Here is a 20,022-nt window from a genome sequence, read left to right as displayed (position 1 = left end):
GAATTGATGGCTAAAACTTTTTACCAGTTTAAATTCCATACATGTGTCACTGTAGAGGGACACAAAGACAAAAATAGAAACATGATGTAGTTGGGCTCTTCCAACTAGAAGTAACACTGGCTGTGTCTGGCATGGGGCAAGTTGGACTAACCAACCAGGATAATGACCATGTCACATAGTCCTTTACTCTATCCTTCTACTTTTTAGTACTTTTGTCATGTACTTTCTATTCTGGGATGTCTAAGTGAAAACAGCCAACTTGTTTTTAGAGACAGAAGGGCAGAAGAAGAAAGAGGAGGAAAAAGAGAAGTTGTTTAGGTTCATAGTAAATATGCTTAAGTATAAGGGAAGTACTCATAACAATTTAATCATGTAATATTTTGATCATCCTATGAACAGAACATATATAAGCATTAGTTGATTATAGTAAATAATAAGGTAGTTAAGGTTCATATCTCTGAAGTTATTACATTAATTCTTTTTTCAATTTATTTTTTATTGGAGTAGAGTTGTTTTACAATGTGTTAGTTTCCGCTGTACAGCAAAGTTCAGTTACACATATACATATATCCCCTTTTTTTTTTTGCAGTACGTGGGCCTCTCAGTGCCGTGGCCTCTCCCGTTGCGGAGCACAGGCTCCGGACGCGCAGGCTCAGCGGCCATGGCTCACGCGCCCAGCCGCTTCGCGGCACTTGGGATCTTCCCGGACCGGGGCACGAACCCGTGTCCCCTGCATCGGCAGGCGGACTCCAACCACTGCGCCACCAGGGAAGCCCTATCCCCCTTTTTTTTTAATATTTCCTTCCCATTTAGGTCACCACAAAGCACTGAGTAGAGTTCCCTGTGCTATAAAGTAGGTTCTCGTTAGTTATCTACTTTATACCAAAAAAGGCTTTTGGAAACTACTATAACTTCATTACATTAATTGTTTAAAAGGAGTTAGTAGTTTCCAAAAGTCCTTTTTGGTGTATATGGGAGACATTAAGTATTGAAAAATTAGAGCATATTGAACAAGGAATACTCTACAAACTTATTTGTCCCTCTTAAAGCCTTACTGAAGAAAAGTTATAAAATTTAGAACGTGGTAATATAGTAATACCAGAAAGACTAGGAGAGAAAGGGGTGAGGAGAGAGAAAAAACTTTCTAAAATTGAGTAAACATATTCAAAACACATTTTTTGAGCCTGAAAATTGTGCAGGTTATACTGAATTTTAAGCAATGATTATAGAAGACGGGGTGATTTTCAAATGCAGAAGGATCAGCCTTAGCAAGAAAAAAAAAGGCAATAGAAGAAAAGGCAAGCGATAAATTACACAGAAATCTCATTTTTTCTGTAGTAATCTTAGTAAAACCATCAATAATAGGAGAAAGAAATTTGAAAGATTTTAACTTTACAAACCTGGGCCAATTTAAAATACATTACTATATTTTGCTGTGAACACTGGTTTCCCAGTAGTCCTTTTGAAAGTTGGGAAAGGACACTTAAATGAAAATTAGTTTATACAATTAATCTGGCAGTGTAGGGGTTAGAGTAAATTACCAAAGAGAAATATACAGCAATGCAGGGAAACCATCCTCCCAAACAAATACATGTGTAACAACTGAAACACATATGTGCGTATTATATATTTATGTGTGTATGTACACTTACGTATGTGTGCATATGTGCACACGTGTATATGTAAAACATGTGTGTGCACATGTTTATGTACAGACACATACATGGACTTGTGAAAGAGGCCAAGGAAAGCTGATGATAATAATTTGAAATGGTGAATTTAAAACGCATAAAAGCATGAAATAGACCAATCTCAAAAGGGAGGAAAGGACAGGGAGAGCCTACAGCATGTCAACTGTTGTGTTCCTTTGGGGGGGGAGGGTAAATGTGCCAGCAGTGCTTTCACGTGGAACACTGTGCAGACACGGAGCAGGGTGGTTCTCTGTCGTTGTGCCTCAGGAACATGCTGCTGCCAGGGTCCCGAGACCGGATTCTCCATGTAAGGGTCTTTTTGTGATTCTCGATTCTGACTCCCTGAGCAAGACAGACCAGCCTGGGGGTACTGGAGCCCGCGTCCTGCCCTGCATATTTATCACCCACAAATCATCTGCTATAAATATACCTCAGCTGGATCATCATCAGGCCGGCTCCGTAGCCCACAATTTATGAAGGTTATAGGAAACAGTGTGAAGGGTGAAGTGCTTTATTAAGGGTGGCTTTCTCCCTAACCCAATCCTGCATTCCTCTTGAATATAAATGACCCTGAGAGTGTGTGCTCCTTTCCCTGCAGGATTAAGGCTTTTAAAATTGTCCCTTTTGGCTGTTATTATGTCACTGTCATGAGACACACAAGATTTTTAAAGAAACATCTAAATCAGTATTCAAAGATAATGTGAGAAACCCCTAGATGCAAAGTAGAAGTATTTCTAAACCTCACACTGGTTCTTTTTTATGTACAAAGCATGCAAACCATTCTCCTTTTCTCCATTTTTTTTTGCATGTCATTAGTCTCTTTATTTTTGCTTCTGGCAAAAATAACAGAATTGACCAAAATGTCTTGCAAATATCATAATCACAATCTCTGGAAGTTGAAATAAATGAAATGTGTTTCTTCTTTCTGTCGCTGAATGTTGTTTGTCTTTTTTTTTTTTTTTAAGTGTTTGCTGAAGACACAATGTTTTGGATTATGCCCTGGACATAAAGCTTATTTTCCTTTCACATTCTCTTAAATGAATAAAAAATACTGTAATGAACCAAAAACGACACAAAACCAAAACGCCACCCAAGGCGGCTCTCTCAGCAGTGAATTCTCCTGGAACATGGTTAAAGCCTGCTGGATGCGGAATGCTTAACTGTTTCCCTTACAGAGTGTTATTCTGAACACCTGTCCCAGAAGAAAAAGTCTTAAAGAGGGTCACCCTATTAATATGTATTGAGCAGTAAAGGGCCAATTTTAATATTTCAAACAACTCCTGCGAATAGAAGATCCCTGTAGTGCATCTCCCTGTTTGCACTACAATCCTCTTTTAAAATGATGTTCTTGGCTATCCAATCGCCCCAGGCGTGAGGAACAACAAGAGGAAGAAAAAATGCAGAAAAAGTACGGAGAGAAAAAGGTGGGAATTTGTTTTATTCAACTTCACCTGTCGCTCAAGCAACTCGCCCATAGGAAGACTCCACACTTTACATGAATTACCTAGTGTGGTCTCTTCCCACCACTTCGACGCACTATTTTAGCACCTGTTTTGCAAACCACCAACTGCGTTTACAAGTAGAGGCATAATCGGTAGGAGAATGACCTTTTGCAGCACATACTGTAATCTAGTTCATCAAATACCTGTCAGCCAACTGTCCAATAAGCAAGAAAATCGAGGTGGGGAGTGGTGGAAATTTATCCCTCTTTCCCTGCTAAATTGAGAATCTGGTCATTTCTCCTCCTCCTTTCCCTCCTTCCTTCCCATCCGCGTCCCCAAACTGTTACTAGGGAAACTCGAAAAAGGAATCGGAAACACTAGGAAAACAAAAGTTTAGACCCCATAACCATGATCCCATTGCCATGCAGAAAGCAACGCACACGCCCAACCTCGGTCGCCGCTATCAGCCAGAGCAAGTAAGATGTTAATTGCAGCCTCGCTGAGAAAAACTAGGATTGTTCCACCCGGGAACGCGAGCAGTTCGGAGGCCGAGACCTTCCCCCTCCGCGGCGGGCAATCCATCCCTCCGAATCCCGGTGCGGAAATGAGAGCTGCGACAGGTCGGCGCTGAAAGAAAGAGAAAGACGATCAAGTGCGGCATTTACTCCCCAGCCCCGGGAGTCGCCTTCCCGTCCTCCGCAACCCCCCTGGCCTCGCCTCCCCGGGAGTTTCTCTGACGGCCGGTCGCCGCCGGCCGCGGCGCTGGGAACCGGAGACACAGACCTCCCAGGCGCAGAAAGCACCGCTCCCGGGACGTGCTGGGCTCGGAGCAGCCGTGACGTGCAGGCGCACCGCGGCCCGGACTGGAGCCCCTCCCCCCGCCCTCCCGCGCCGCTCCCTCCGCGCCCCGCCAGGGCCCAGGCGGAGCTCAGCGAGGCGCCGCAGCCGCGCTGCGCTCGCGGGCCCCAGGCGGCTGCCGGGCGCACCGCGCTGCATGCGCGCGCCACAAGCACGCGGGGCCCGGCGCGCGCCTCGGGACCGCGCGCCCCCTCCCTCGCGCGCCCGGGTAGAGCGAGCGCCGCGCGCCGCGCGCACACCCGAGACAGAGCTTTACTATCTCACTCCCTCCCGCGCCTCCTCCTCGCCCGGCGTTCAAACAGCTTTCCGACATCACCAGTCGCGGATTTTTTTCCCCTCTCCTTAGTCGCCGTCAGTCCATCAGTACCTGCGGTGGGGGGGGGAGGGGGGAGGAGGAGGCGGGAGGAGAGCGGAAAGAGGAGAAAGCATGAGCTCCAGCCTTCCGAGGCGACCACGAACACTCCCGTAATAAACCCACCGCCCCCAACAAATCTGCCTTAGCAGCCGCCGCCGCTTCTCGTCTCAGCGCTTTCTCGGCTTCTTGGCTGACCGGTTTACTGGGGGGTAGATTTGGAAAAGCAAATCCTAGCTCTTAAGCCACTTGCATTTTTTTTTTTTTTTTTTTGTGATTCCTTAGTGTCTGTCTTCGGGGGGCTCACCCCGCCCCCGCCTGGGTTGGAGGTTGGATTCACTTGGCTACGGCTTAGGCTCCGGGGTCCTGGGGGCTTTTTTCTCCCACCCCTCCACTCTTTGATTCTTACCCCCCGCCCCACATCTTTTGCTTCTCTTATGAGTGCGTTAGAAAAAAATCAATCCTGATTTTTGAAGCTCAGCCGGGGAAAATGGGCAACGGTGCTTGGGACCGAAGGGGAGTCTCTCCGTCACTGTTGCTGGGACGCGTGCCTGTGCTGGTGTCTTAGAGCAAGAGCCTCCCTGAGCTTTCGGAGTGGAAGGTAAGGACGGGGGTCCGGGGGTCACCTTCCCTCTGCCGGGGGCGCCACCGAGGAGCTTTCCGCCGGGTGTTTGCGGCGGGAAGACCTGCAAAGGCCAGGCTGTTGCTGGCAGATGGAGAGGCTGCGAGCAAACCCGACTGCCTGCATTTACTTAAACGCCGCAGTTGAAAAGTTGGGGAAGTCTGGTTTTCCAGAGATGTGCTGGGTCGGAAGGAATCGGCAGGGAGACCTACAAAACCTGACAGTTGTGTGTGATTGGGGTAATTTGATGGGGGGAAATTTCAGGTTAAAAGGAAGTTAAGATAAGGGGAGGCCGTGGGTCTTTCATTGGGGAAAAAAAATTCAGTGGAGTGATGGCGCCGTCTATGTTCGACTGAAAAGTGTCATCCAGAGAATCAGTTTTGAGGAGAGCTAAACTAAACGCCGCTTTGCCTCTCAGCAGGAAACAAGCAAATAAATAAATAAATGCCACATCCTTGAAACCTCGGGGGCCGGGCCCTTCGACACCCGCACCCTCGTCTTTCTTTCTTAAAGGGAGAAATACAGTTGTTTGAAGTGGCCCTGCAGGCGGGGGCTGGCGAGGGCTGGGGGTGGTGGCAGCGACAGTTCAGTGATTCATTTGTGATTAGTTAGAATTAAAGGAGACTCCGTACACCAAGGCTGAATGATTAAAATAAAGAGCATTACGTTGAGGGAGCTTTCTTGAGCCGGCTTGAAAGCGAAATCAGAGCCATTTCCTCACTCTTTCTAATCCTTGATGAGCACAGCAATGCAGACTTGCACCGTCAAATAGATGGAAGCAAAAGTACCGGATTTCATTAGGAAAAGAAATAGACCCCTTTTTGAGTTGGCGATTATAAAATGAAGCCCCCTTTCATGGATGGAATTCCTAATTTAGACACTTATTGTCACATTGGCTCTCAACGCCTACACTCTATCCTGAAGAACACTGCGCAGACCTGCATTGCCTGCAAAGTGCTACAGAAAAAAAAAAAAAAAAAGAGAGAGAGAGAAAAAAAGAAAAAAAAAATGGAAAATTCCTTCCAGAATTTCCTATAACTTTCCCTATTTTTTAACCTTTACATGCTCATTGGCTTCATTTTCTCAAGAAGAAAATACATTATTCATTGAACTGTATGTTTGAATTAGGAAAATACTGTTTTGATAGTCCCCGCAATTCTGATGTTATTTTAAACTGCTGCTATATGGAGATTTTAGAGTTGGGATTGTTTTTGCTTATATCAAAACTTAGAATTTGTATTATGAACTGGGGAATGCAGATCTGTCTTCAGGGACTTAAGTCACTGGATTTTGTGTGCATGCGTTGGTGTGTGTTATGCAACGGGAAGGAAGAGGGTTTCTATCCTTTGGTTCAGAGAGGACCCAGGCAAAGACATGAAAACTCTTAATTATCTATATGTCTGTGTGTCTGTCTCTGTTTACAGAACAGTGGAAGAGACTGCAGCCTAAAGACTTTTAAAATTAACTTGGCATCACTTAGCCCAAAGGCTAAGCAAAAAAAAAAAAAAAGCAGTGCCATTTATTCTAAGAAATAACTTCTTAAAGGTTACAGCTGAAAAATATTCAAGTTACTTTTGGATGACAACTTACAGAGGTAAATATAACCAAGGATTACTGTATTATGCAAGGCCAGGTTAAAAAAATAGAGGAAAAAAGGAGCTTTGAAGCTGTTGTCGGAGAGGGAACAATTCAATAATTGAAATTGGCTAGGAAAGACAAAGCTAATATCTTTTATGTACCATGTGTAAATCTTAAATACCAGTAGATAACTCTAGATAAAATAGCCCTATTAAAAAAAAATAAAGCTGAAACCAACTCAGTTACTGTGGTCCTGGGATTTTTCACGGACATCGCCTTTGGATACAGATATAGTGGTCTACTTTATATATCCCAAAAGGGCATGTCACATTGAAATGACTGCCTTCTCAATGATAATGTCCAAAAGCAGGTCTTCCCTATGTATCTGCCCTTTCTTGGATGATGGTTTACAAATTCTGTTAATCCACAAGAATACCTGTATTTTTGCACAGGAATTTCCCATCAGTTCACCCAGTGGCCCCTGCGAAGATGATTTGGGTGATGATGTTTCAGCTGCAACAAATTATCATTTGTGCTTTTAAAATTGAGGCTATCATGGATCATAATTGCTTTTCACATTTAAAAGAAAAAAAAATAATATGCCGATAGCTGTTCTCCGATTATCAGATTAGATTTTGTGTGGTGTTGTTTACTGCAGGCAGAGGGCTGAGGGGGGAGAAAAGGTTTGTATAGGTTGCTTAAAAATATCTCAAAAATTAACATTTAGGCTGTTACATTAAAAAAAACAAAAATTTCCTCTTCTTTCAATAGAATCACCACGCACTTGAAGGAAATCTTGGTAGATAAATTAAGAGCATTCCTATTAATAATCTATTGAATATTATTCTTAAATTGAATGTAGGGAATTTGGCCACTGTGAATGACCACGTGAGGGCGCTGTTCACACAGCAACATAATTTTCGTGCGTTATAAAATAAAAATTACCTGCCCTTCTTTTAAAAAGGGATTTTTACTGAAATCTTGAAAACAGCTGGCTGTGATATTGAAAGGAGTTTCTTTTTTTCGATGCGCGTAGACTCCTACTTGCATTTTTCTTTCATTGCCATCTTTACAGGCCAAATGACATAGGATGAAGGCTGTTCGTAACCTGCTGATTTATATATTTTCCACCTATCTCCTGGTTATGTTTGGATTTAATGCTGCCCAAGACTTCTGGTGTTCAACTTTGGTGAAAGGAGTCATTTATGGATCGTATTCTGTAAGTGAAATGTTTCCCAAAAACTTTACAAACTGCACTTGGACGCTGGAAAATCCAGATCCAACCAAATATAGCATTTACCTGAAATTTTCCAAAAAGGACCTTAGCTGCTCTAACTTTTCCCTCTTGGCTTATCAGTTTGATCATTTTTCCCATGAAAAAATCAAGGATCTTTTAAGAAAGAATCATTCTATAATGCAACTCTGCGAATCCAAGAATGCTTTCGTTTTTCTACAGTATGATAAAAATTTTATTCAAATACGTCGGGTCTTTCCAACCGATTTCCCAGGATTACAGAAAAAAGGGGAAGAAGATCAGAAATCTTTTTTTGAGTTTTTGGTGTTGAACAAGGTGAGCCCAAGCCAGTTTGGTTGCCACGTATTATGCACTTGGTTGGAGAGCTGCTTGAAATCAGAAAATGGGAGAACAGAGACCTGTGGGATCATGTATACAAAATGCACCTGCCCTCAGCACTTGGGAGAGTGGGGAATCGACGACCAGTCGCTGGTTTTGTTAAATAACGTGGTGTTACCCCTAAATGAGCAGACTGAGGGCTGCCTGACCCAAGAGCTGCAGACCACCCAGGTCTGCAATCTTACCAGGGAGGCCAAGCGACCGCCCAAAGAAGGTAAGCGCCTGCCGAGAGGGGGAGCTGGGCGGGGAGTGGTGCTGGGGGATGGAGTTAAAACGTGCTGTGTCGCACACTGGCCCAACCCTTGCCCCTTTCCTCTGTCACCTTTGGATTGATTTGACTTGTGATCTTCCTAAAGCTAGTTTTACGTTTCAAGATTTGAGAGATGGGGCGGGGAGGATGGGATAGCGCTCAGCAACCTGACGCCCGGTGTGAGTGGCATGTTCAGGGGAAATGAGATGCTAAAGCGTGGAGCCAGTTTGTGCTGGAGGTCGGTGAGGAGGGATGGGTGGGGGGCGCTTTATTAGGCTGCAGCCCCTCTGGGAGACGGACACACACACACACACACACACACACACACCTGTGAATGGATCTGTAGACTTCTCCCTTCGCCTCCGGCCCACCCTCCCATCCGTGACCCCTTTCCAGGTTGGAACTTGGGGCTTCCTGACCGAAAGGTGACACAAACTCAGTGGCAAGTCTGTGTGGACCAAATGACTTGGCGACACAGGAGGGCGAGGGTGCCCCTCCTCCCCAGGCCTGGGAAGGAGCCCACGTGCTGGGTCTTTCGTCCAGGGAAGCCCACTGGGGGTGCAGACTCGGGTCTCCGGGCAGTGAAGTCACGTGGCAGGGGGAGGGGGCGGAATTAACACAGGCGGGTCCTGCAAGACCTGGTATCCCATTCGCGGGTACCCACGAGGAACGGGAGCTCCTCAGAGCCAAGCTAGATGCAAAAACAGTGCAACAGGAAGGAGAGACGCAGAGGAAGTAGAGAAAGTACAGGAGTGATTTACAGCTTTCACCCAGACGCTGGAGGAGGGGGAGCTGCCCCGGGATCTGAGACAGTAGATTATGTTTAATAAGGCAAAAAAGCTGACACATTTTGAGAGAAAATGACTTTCCGGTTTGGAGGGTTAGGGCATGCGTTTCCATTCGTTTGAGGGCACTGCTGGTACATAGTCGCTTCTGCTCCCCAGCCCTGCACCCAGAGAGTGTGTTGAATTTTTATGCAGGAAGTGTTTTCCGATCGCCACAAAGATCCCTGTCTGTGGAAAGGCACAGCCAAGCTCCAGTCCCTCTTTCCTCCCCTCTCCCAACAGAAGTTGTCTTTGTGGCCAATATAAAATTGACACGTTGTTGGAGAATTTTCTTTAAGGGTAGCCAAGGTTTTGTAAGGGGCGGGGGGTGGGGAAAGAGAGAGAAAAGGGCTTAACCAGCGAAAAGCGGTGATTTTTCTTCTGAAAGCATTTTGGGGGATGGGAGTTACGGAAGAGCCATGGCACAAGGGGCAAAGAAGCCTTAGAAAATAAATGCAGACTAATGGCACTGGGAAAGGGGTGAAAAACCTTTAAGATTTCTACAGGTCAGTGTCTCCCTAACAGCTGTGACTGAAGAAAGCAAAGTGGTTTTAAATTACAGGAGTTCCTTTCTCCAGTATAAATCCCAGAGAAGCCCTTGCAACTGCAGGGATGGTATTTAACACCATTTAAAACCAATTAATGTCCCCTAGAATGAGAAGCTACAGTACGCCAGGAAAGCGTGATGTTACAAGCTGGCTAATAAGACAATTAACACCAGAAACTAGTTTTTGCTCGTTTGTTTTATTGCTGTTCAAGTAAACTTGAGAAAATCTGTATCTTCAGTAGTTAACATTTTATCATCAAATTGACTGCAGTTGACAGTGGAAAGAGAATCCAGGTGTACAACCCTTTTTTGTGAATGGTGACAAGTGACAAAAAACAAAGTCGTGTGCACGCTAAGCATGATTTTCAGAGATTTTTCTGGTCGTGATCATGAGATGTGGGTTAGGACAATGCTGGAATTTATAGAATTTGGACTAGATGGCCATTCGTTTTAGTATACGACGAAGAATAAGAGTGATATTAGACATTAGATGTTTAAATCATGGGGGAGAACGTACATTTCTTTTGGCTAATTAGCTGGCGAAATGAGAACGAAATACCTCCACAGACCATTCAAAGATTGTATTAAAATTGTTAGCAGGTTAACAGAACTGACAAGGAAAATTTATGTAATGGGGAAGAATATATGCTGTATCAGTAAAATTGCACAGCCTATAGTCTCTGTATTCTAAATTTGTGCTCTTGAATTGTTTAGGTGTTCTGAGTCAGAAAGGTAACGATAAGTAATTCCTGATGACATAATTGTAGCTGATGCATTTATAAGTAAGACTTATAAAATATATGTATAGCACTCTTTACCTCATTCAAAGAAGACCTTTTAGGCTAAGCTGCATTGTAGGAAAGGACTGTGAAAATCTGCAGATGCATAACTTAGTCAAATTTATGCAAAGTACATTAAATCTTAAATAGTTGATATAAATGATATGTACAATCTTATGAAAGAATTATTTAATACTATTTCAAGTACACTACCACGTAATGATATTCACAGGGCTTGAGGGCTATATGTAATAATTACACATAGTTGTGCTACTCATATCTAATTTTATTCCAAAATGTCTTCACTTTATTTGGTTAACATATAATCCCAACTTCTAAAATGGGGTTTTAAAAATTCCACTTATATTTTATAGTACTTTATGATTTCTATCTTCTATGAAAAATAAACCATCCTGTAAATCATCAGGGGAATATATACAAAATTATTCTCCATGGTTTTTGACTCCCATTTTATTCACTGTAATAAGTACTGACTCAGAAGCCTAGAGTAGAAATATTTTGATGCTTATTATATCATAGAGGTGGCACAAATTTGACAGATTGGTCTTTACACTCAGTAAATGCAGCTTCAGAATTTTTTTATGTGATGCTGTTAGTGATGGCAAAGGTATACTAAATACTGAATATTTTGGAATATGTGTCCACTGGAATTATCATATTTAGTTAGTATTTGAGGAAACTATGGGCTCCCAGCAATGGGATATTGATAGGATTTCTACTAAGATATTTGTTAATAATACATTCATGTACTTAAGAATTTCATAGCCAGAAAATAATAAGACTGTCACTGTTTGAAGTGACAACACCAACAATGACAAATTTTACCTTGAATACATTATAAAAGTAAATTACTGAATGATGCTTCATTAAAGTGTGAGATTTTAGTGTATTTCAGTATCTTCCTATTTAAGATTGTATTTGACATATTTGAGGGTGCCATGTGATTATAGAAACTTTGTTGTCATTTCCCAATTTTTACGTGAAGTTTTGAAAACCAAGTAAATCAACAAAGTGAAGCCTTTTAAAAATAATGTTGTCTTATTTCAGGCAGTTGTTTTAAAAAAAGCTGTCTACGTACAGTGTATATAACCATTTTTAAAAGAAAACTCCAATAACGTTGCTATTTACCTGGTTTTCAGATATGAGTATGGGGCAAGACTGACATTGATTCATGAGGTCTTTAATATGTTTTATAGGACTCTTACCAAAGATGATTCTGGACTATATAGCTAAAATATAAACGGTGATGTATGATCTTATTTCTTAGTACTTCACTTGAAATAAGTAATTTAAACAGTTTGGAGAGAAAAATTCCACACCAGCATATCTAAATCACATAATAAGCCTTAATGGAACCCTTGTTTCCTGCTTACATCAATGGAGCTACTTATGTGAAGGGAGATTGGGATCCCTGTATAGATTCCAGGAAATCTGAACACACACACTTATTTGTCTTTTCATTCTGCCTCTGCTAATCCTTGATAATCAACCGTCCAAGGGAAGTCTCATCATGTGCCTGTGTAAAATCTAGCCTGTGTTTGCGTGTGCATTTGCATGTCTAGAGCAATTTGTGTGTTTCATTTTAAGTGTTTTCATTTATTTCTGCCTTTGCTGTTTTTGTCCTCAGTACTGCTTCAGCCACCTTTCCCCTTCCTCTTTACCCTCCTTTGATCTTACTTCCTTTGTCAATGCGGTGATCCCACACTCTTTATCAGAATGTAGAAAGATCCACTGAGTATGTTGTATGTGACAGTTTGCCCTGCCCCTTGCCTGGACCCACAGCCCTTTGAACATACTGTACTTCTGTTCTAGCACATATTTCCATTTCTTTTTCCATCTTCCCCTACTAGTCTTGCGAGTTCTTCAAGTGTACAGACTCGGTCTTCCAGTGGTCTAGCACAGTCTAAACAGACCTTCAATAAATATTGGTTGAAACGAATGTTAAATGAACAAAACAAAACAAAACAACTCAATAGGAAAGATAGCAATAAATTGAGATGGCTACCATTTATAGCATTTCCAGTTCCATTAATGTATTATTTATATAATACCTTATCTCAAGGTATTGTCTAATAACATTTTTAAAAGAACAAGAAGAATGGAGTCATTGAGAAATAGTCTTAATTACCTATGTGTTTATTTTAATAGATTAGATTAATGATAAATAAAACTTTCTATACACAGCTGTCTGCAAAAACAGGGGTAAGAAAATTTGCCAAATTTCTATCTGTTTAATTGCCTTCATTTCCATCGACATTTCTTTCTTCTGGCTCTAGCATTACTTCTCCAGAAATGACATTTCCCAAATCTTTTCTTCCACAGTTTAAAAAGAAACGTGTGCAAACTCTTTCCGAGAAAGAGGAAGAATACTTGCAGGTCAAGTTCAGTGCTTCTGTTACCTACTCCTTTTACTTATGTTGTAATCTATACATATAGTAATAGTATAATATTACTAAAATTGTAGGCCTGGCCAAGTAAGATGCCCTAATTTTTACTTTTGCCATTGTAGAATTTTGTCAAACAGTTTAGGAAGTGACTCAGATATATAGTATTAATGAAAACTCCATCATATAGCAACATTCTTTTCCTAGACAGTAAATTAAAATGGTAACAAGAAAATGTTTGTGTATGCATGTGTGTCAGGCAGGTTTTGTTACTGAGTCCAGGCTCGCTCTGCTGGCCGCATGACAGGGCAATAAATCGGAGACGAGGTGTTGAGACAAGGAATATGACTTTATTCGGAAAGTCGACAGACCAAGAAGATGGCAGACTAAAGTCTCAAAATAACCACCTTATTGGGGTTTGGATGCCAGTTTCTTTTATAGCACAGAGAGGGGGAGGAGATGAGGAAGTAAAGTAAAAAGGCCATAAGTCTTGCAAATATCCCCTGGAACAGCCAGCCTCCAGGAGGGGAGGTGTTAATTTCTTCTTTCTTGCAGCCATCCACAGGTGGACAGGGTCAGGATGCTTCCCTGAACAAAGGCACTTTGGTTTAACATTCAGGCAGAGGGGCAGGGTTCCCTGAGGCAGGCCATTATGTATAGATGGTGTCCTTTTAGAGAACAAAAGCAGCAAAGGAAAGCAAAAGTTAAAGTAAAAGAAACAGATCCAACATGGAGTCAGATTTGGTTCTTCCCTGTTACAGTTTTAGTGGTGGCTGTAGATAAATGTGCCGTAGATTGGTTTTCTTCAAAATTGAGATGGGAATTTTACTTTACTTAGAATCTAGCTTCATGCGTTCCTATACTTCATTTCCTAATAGAAGTGATTTTATTGTTAAACGGAATACTTTTATAGAATATAGGTTTCTTTAGAGTCACTTTGATAACATTTCCTGTAAAAGTCATCTGGCCCTTGGATCGAAAATCAATGTTTGTTCAAAAATCAGCCTTTCTTACTTTTTCAAAATACCGTGAGCTGGGTTTAAAGATTCTGAACAGAGAGAGCCATTTTTAAACCTGTATGTCCATCTCAGAACTGTGTTCTGCTGTGTCAACTACTTCCCTTCTTGGGTTGCTAGTAATGCTTATTCCTCAGGGTACAGAAGAACAGGATATGACATTATGTAGTAATAAAAACAAAAAAACGAATAAAATTAATGGCTTGGATTATTTCAGTTCCTGTCAGCCCTGTGGAAATGTCTTACTAATTCAATTAACTAATACAAATCAGAGAGGTGTGTTCAGTTTTTCTAACTGTGGTCACTTCATTGAAATGAAAGGTGTATTTTGGTGTAAGATGCACTTGGGCCCTGAGAGTGACTCAGCCACCTCGTAGCATCTTTGACAAGGGACTGTGCTTACTGAGCTTGACTCAGCAATCTATACTGTAGTGGCGTGTTGTATTAAATGAGATTGCCCATGAAAGACACTTAGTCAAATGCTCAAGTTATATTAGGCCCTCGATTCAGTTTTTGAAACCTCCTTTTTATTATCTATTAGCTACAAATGATGGAGGATTGATAATATAATGAAGTAGGTTGCCATTTAATTTTTTGAACTCTTTTAGGAATTTAGGGCATTTAACAAAGGGTCATTAAACATCTTGAAGTTATGTCTGTTTTGTATTATATAAAGAAAAGGTCCCGGGCTTCCCTGGTGGCGCAGTGGTTGAGAGTCCGCCTGCCGACGCGGGGGACACGGGTTTGTGCCCCGGTCCGGGAAGATACCACATGCCGTGGAGCGGCTGGGCCCGTGAGCCATGGCTGCTGAGCCTGCGCGTCCGGAGCCTGTGCTCCGCAATGGGAGAGGCCACAACAGTGAGAGGCCCACGTACCGCAAAAAAAAAAAAGAAAAGAAAAGGTACCATTTCAATACCTTTGTGCTGATGGTGGCATGACTAATACATCAAATAGACCAAGCTAGTGCTGCGAGACATCCCAGGGCTAGGAAGCTGTCCTTTGGATATCATTGCTGATCCTTTGTAAAGTCTGTAAAATTTAAATGTAAATTAAACAGTTTCCAAGTATTTTGCTCTGCTGCATTATGCAAAGTTAAGTTCATGTTTTGAGATCTGTTTTATAAAGGAATTATCTTGAAACATTAAGTCTATCTTAAATCATTTGGAAAAAAGTAGAACTTTTTTTGGCTTTTTTTTTTCACTGAATTATGATCAGTTGTTATAGGCCAATGAGCCCTAAGAGTCCCCCAAAGGCTTGCATATTCAGGTATTGAAAAGAAGATTCAAAAATTTTGTTACTACTCATTTGCAGCTTCTGATATTTTCTTAAAGCAGAATTACAGAATGCCATCTATAAGACTCCATAAAATGCTAACTGTTCTATGTTCAATTAAATGCTAAATGCTCTATGTTCAATTATCTTTCAACTGTCATTCAGGAATTTTGCTCACATGCAGAGAATGACCAGCTACATATCTGATAAAGGTTAATAATTGTTAACCTTTATAACAATAAAGTAATATATTATATTATTATTTATTATATTATTTATTATTATAAATATATTTATAATATATTATAAATAGAAAAGTAATATATTTATTATATTATTATTTTTATTATAGATATAATATATTTAATAAATAATAAGTAATATATTTCTAATTTGCAAAGAAAGTGCAATTAAGTAACAAATGCATAGTAAATACATTAGTATTTACTAATGTATTTGAGAGCTATTTCTCTCAAAACTAATTCCCAGAATAGGTGTCTTTTCTGAAATCCGACATGTTTGTTGATGTGCATTTTCGCATTTTCCTCACAACCAACCCCTTACGACAGCGGTCCCCAACCTTGTTGGCACCAGGGACAGGTTTCGTGGCAGGCAGTCTTTCCACGGTCGGGGCTGGGGAAGGTATGGTTCAGGCAGTAATGCAAGCGATGGGATTCGCTCGCTGGCCTGCCACTCACCTCCTGCTGTGCGGCCCAGTAACTAATAGGCCTCTGACCGGCACCGGTCCTCGGCCCGGGCGTTGGGGACCCCTGCCTTATGACACATTCCTTATGATTGGAACATGTTGTAAAATACGAAGGCCAAATGGTTACTCTTTGGTTTTTGCCATGTTAAGTGAACTAATTTAGCTGCTAACCTAATCTTGGCTATTATAGTCTCAAATTATTTGTTTTAGATAAGTTTCTTTGGAGACAGGGTTGTTTGGGAAAACTGAGCAAATGGGTGCATGGATAAGACATTGGAACACTGATGGAACCAGATTACAATGTTGAGAATGCAATTTACACGCATTTAGACATAATCCAAAGCATTAAAACAGTTGTGGAATCAACCAGAGAAAGTTACCTTGGTGAATTACTTTTTAGCAATAAATATGTTAAGGTGATCAAAATGTCACAGAAATATTTGCTCGGGTAGTTCATCTTGGGTGAATGGTTTAGAGTACTTATTTCATGACATTTCTACTGGTGTTCCTCCATTTTAAAATAATGTTTAAACATTTGATAAAATTTAAAAATTTATTTAAAAATTAAGTTCTATGCTTGCATATATAAATAAGGATAATTTGTTCTCTAATAAACTATTTTTAAAGAGAAGCTTCATCTACATATCGCTCTTAAGAAAATAAAGACGTAAAGTGGTTTAGTAAACGTTTTATAAATTAAAAGAATATAATGAAACCTGCCGTTGAGAAAGTGCTTTCCAGTTTACAAAGGTCTGTGGCACAAATTGTTTTACTTAGGCAGTAACTGTGTGAGACACCTGTTATCAACATGGGCTGCTTACACCCTGAAGACCGACCATGGCTTTCCTTTCTTTAAAAATTTTAATACAAATTGGTTCAAATGAAAAACTACAGAATTTCAAAGCTGTGAGTTTTCTCACTGTTTCTGGAACACTTGACTCTGAATCACAAATTCTCAGATTCATAAGGGGCTTTAGGCATTAGCTTAGTCCAAATCTTACCTAATTAAAGGAATCCCAATCTACAGATGTATCATGGGAATATTATTTCAGCTGAACATAAGTGTTCTTGGAGTTTATATTTAATGCCATTTCTATAATGTAAAAGAGACACAGTCATTTAGGATGGTGAGATAGTTCTAATTATTTTTTAAAAATTACCTGGTATCCAGCCAAGACAATAATCAGAGTATACTTTGCTAGACTACTGAATACAGACTAGTCTGTACAAATCAGAGCTTTCATTCATTAGATTTTTTTTTGTCCTATATTATTTAAACGAATGTGATGCAGGTCTCAAAAAACGATTGATTTTCAGTCTAAGCTCATTAAATTTAAAGAGAAATGTGTTTCAAGTGCAGAGTCTGTCCAGATTTAGGAAAATGATTTATCAAGGTCTGTCTTGGATTTTCATTTCATTATTTCTCTAGGGCAGTCTGTGTTTTAAAGAAATAACAGGTCACATTTTTAGTTATCCCATGGTGCACTGAGAAATACTGCTGTAGTTTGGGGCAGTGAGGTCAGGGTCCCCTCCCTGTACTGAAGGTCACGGCTCCTGTGGGGTGGCCTTCCCCTGGGCTCTCTGGAGACCCCTCTCTCCTCTCACTCCTGAGGCCTGCCTGCCCCCTGATTCTCACCCCAGGACTGTACTCTTGTCTCCTTGGTTTCTCCAGCCTCTATCCATGCCTTGTGCTCTTTTCAAATTACTGAACTTGAGGACATTGTCTGTTTCTCACTAGGATCCTGACTGGTACAGGGGTGTACGATTTTGGTGGTGAGGTGATTTCTAATTACTTTGGGATTGGTCTGAAGTCAGCATTTTAAGTTTTGATCTTTTGATCCTTCCTTTTATGTACTAAAGGTCTTATGTAATGATTAGCCCTTTTGGAGATTGGCATATGGGCCAGCCCTATTAAATAAATAAATACATAATAATTTAAAGAATTGAGTTAATGAAAGTGAAAACCAGTCAGTCATTTTTTTTTTTTTTTTTTTTTTTTTTTGCAGTACGCGGGCCTCTCACCGTTGTGGCCTCTCCCGCTGCGGAGCACAGGCTCCAGATGCAAAGGCTCAGTGGCCATGGCTCACAGGCCCAGCCACTCAGCGGCACGTGGGATCTTCCCAGACTGGGGCACGAACCCGTGTCCCCTGCATTGGCAGGCGGACTCTCAACCACTGCGCCACCAGGGAAGCCCAGTCAGTCATTTTTTAAAGCTCAGTTGATGTGGTATTTTTTATACTTGGTCCTAACTCAGGATCGATATGTGTTCATCTTCGTAACTCCATTGAGTTTAGGCCCTCCTCCAAGAGTTCTTCTATATTTACCTGTTGGTTCGTTGATTACTTAGCTTGTTTTAAAATCACATAACATGTATAAATTCATATACATCTTCCATACAATTTTTCAGTGTTGATGTAACTGCAGAACATTTAAACTGGCCTGGGTATTCAAAGAAAGTTTTGTAAGTTGGTAATTTCAAGGCTCGCATATAAAACGTAAAAAAATCCTGACAGATTACTATTTAGTTCTAATTTTATATGATTATAATAATGGAAATATAAAATGAAAACAGAATTTCAGTTGCTAATATAAGTATCATTTTGCCTGTTGATTTCACTATACCCCTGAAAGCAAAGACAAAAACAGAAACAGTGAAAAACCCAACAAGACTCACACAAGGCATTTTTTCTTTCGTTTCATTGCAAAAAAAGAAACCAAGGCAGTTAAGTTTGCCCTTATAATTTCATTAAGAAAATTGCAATTTTTAACTCTTAACTGTGTTGGTCTTGAGGTGGCCCTTCACATCAAGGAGGTGTCCTGAGAGGCAAAAAGAAAAGTAACTTCAAAAAAACAAAGGGGCTAACCCTTTTTTTTTTTTTCTGACCTTCTGTTTTCTGAATAGGTGGTACATAACAAATATTTATTATACAGTGGATGCTTTTGGAAATATTTCTTCTAATGTTGGCTCATAATAATTGTAATGTGGAAAAGAGGGCACCTTGGGAAGACAGAAATCTGTTTATATAATCTTTCCACATAAATCTGGAAAATTTTCAAAGATCTGTTTCTGTACTGTAGGCTGAGAAATTCCAGTTTATTTTGGATTCCCAGAGAGGTCAGCTTCCTTTACAGAAATGTCAGCCTGTGGTCAGCTCTCTGGCTGGCCTTGGTTTTTGTAACTTAAGAGGGCAAACACTGTATATTTTTTAAGTGGTGCCTGAGAAATTAACCAAGTGCAGCTCTTCCATCTGAAGTAAATGCCAGGAAGAGCTATTGTTCCATTTGTACAGCATAGAACTTTAATGCCTTCCTTAGCTTGTAATATATTAACAATCCATTTTCTTAAAAATGTATGGCTTCTTTCTGTTTAGTGGTTTTCCTGGAGTTTTCTGATGACTATATTTTGGTGTTCGGTTGGTGATGAAGGGCATAAATGAGTTCTAGGCAATAATGAATATTACATGTCCTTGCCACTGGTCTCTGCATCCTTAGGTCAGAGAAACCACAGAGGTGGAGCTGACTAGAAGTTAATCCACTAAGTAGCAAGAACTGATTAATGCAAAAGAAATAAGTATGTATAGGATGTGAATTAATACAGCTTTTTTTTTTTTCCCTTAGCAGTGGAAACTCTTTTTCTAAATAAACGACAGTATATAAAAAAAAAAGATTTTTAAAAATAGAGCTGCGGGCTTCCCTGGTGGCGCAGTGGTTGGGAGTCTGCCTGTCGATGCAGGAGCCGCGGGTTCGTGTCCCGGTCCGGGAGTATCCCACATGCCGCGGAGCGGCTGGGCCCGTGAGCCATGGCTGCTGAGCCTGCCTGTCCAGGGCCTGTGCTCCGCAACGGGAGAGGCCACAACAGTGAGAGGCCTGCGTACCGCAAAAACAAAAAACAAAACAAAAAAATAGAGCTGCTTTCGTTGAGGTGGACAGGAGGCTCAGAGCCTAGCCTAAAGGGTCTCCAGAGGTGAGACTGCCCCCCTTCTCCTTTCTGTCAAACTTGTGGAATGAGAGACCTGTTCATGACCCATCCCTAGTGCCAGTCCTGTG

The 20,022-nt window shown here is 41.1% G+C and overlaps 1 protein-coding gene across 1 annotated transcript in view; it reads left to right on the top strand.

The window, feature by feature from the left end:
- The first annotated feature begins 4,213 nt into the window (after positions 1-4,213).
- ADGRB3 (adhesion G protein-coupled receptor B3) overlaps positions 4,214-20,022 on the top strand; it is an 815,189-nt gene continuing 799,380 nt past the window's right edge. Inside the window, exons 1-3 of the mRNA XM_032651211.1 lie at positions 4,214-4,944; positions 6,390-6,559; positions 7,619-8,390. Of these exons, the coding sequence (XP_032507102.1) occupies positions 7,634-8,390 (757 nt within the window). The 5' untranslated portion in view covers positions 4,214-4,944; positions 6,390-6,559; positions 7,619-7,633. The remainder of the gene's footprint in view (positions 4,945-6,389; positions 6,560-7,618; positions 8,391-20,022) is intronic.

The sequence above is a fragment of the Phocoena sinus genome, chromosome 12 (assembly GCF_008692025.1).
Source record: "Phocoena sinus isolate mPhoSin1 chromosome 12, mPhoSin1.pri, whole genome shotgun sequence".
NCBI classification, from domain to species: Eukaryota; Metazoa; Chordata; class Mammalia; order Artiodactyla; family Phocoenidae; genus Phocoena; species Phocoena sinus.
The sequence above is the reverse complement of the archived record's forward strand: the minus strand, read 5'-3'. Positions and strand labels throughout refer to the sequence as shown.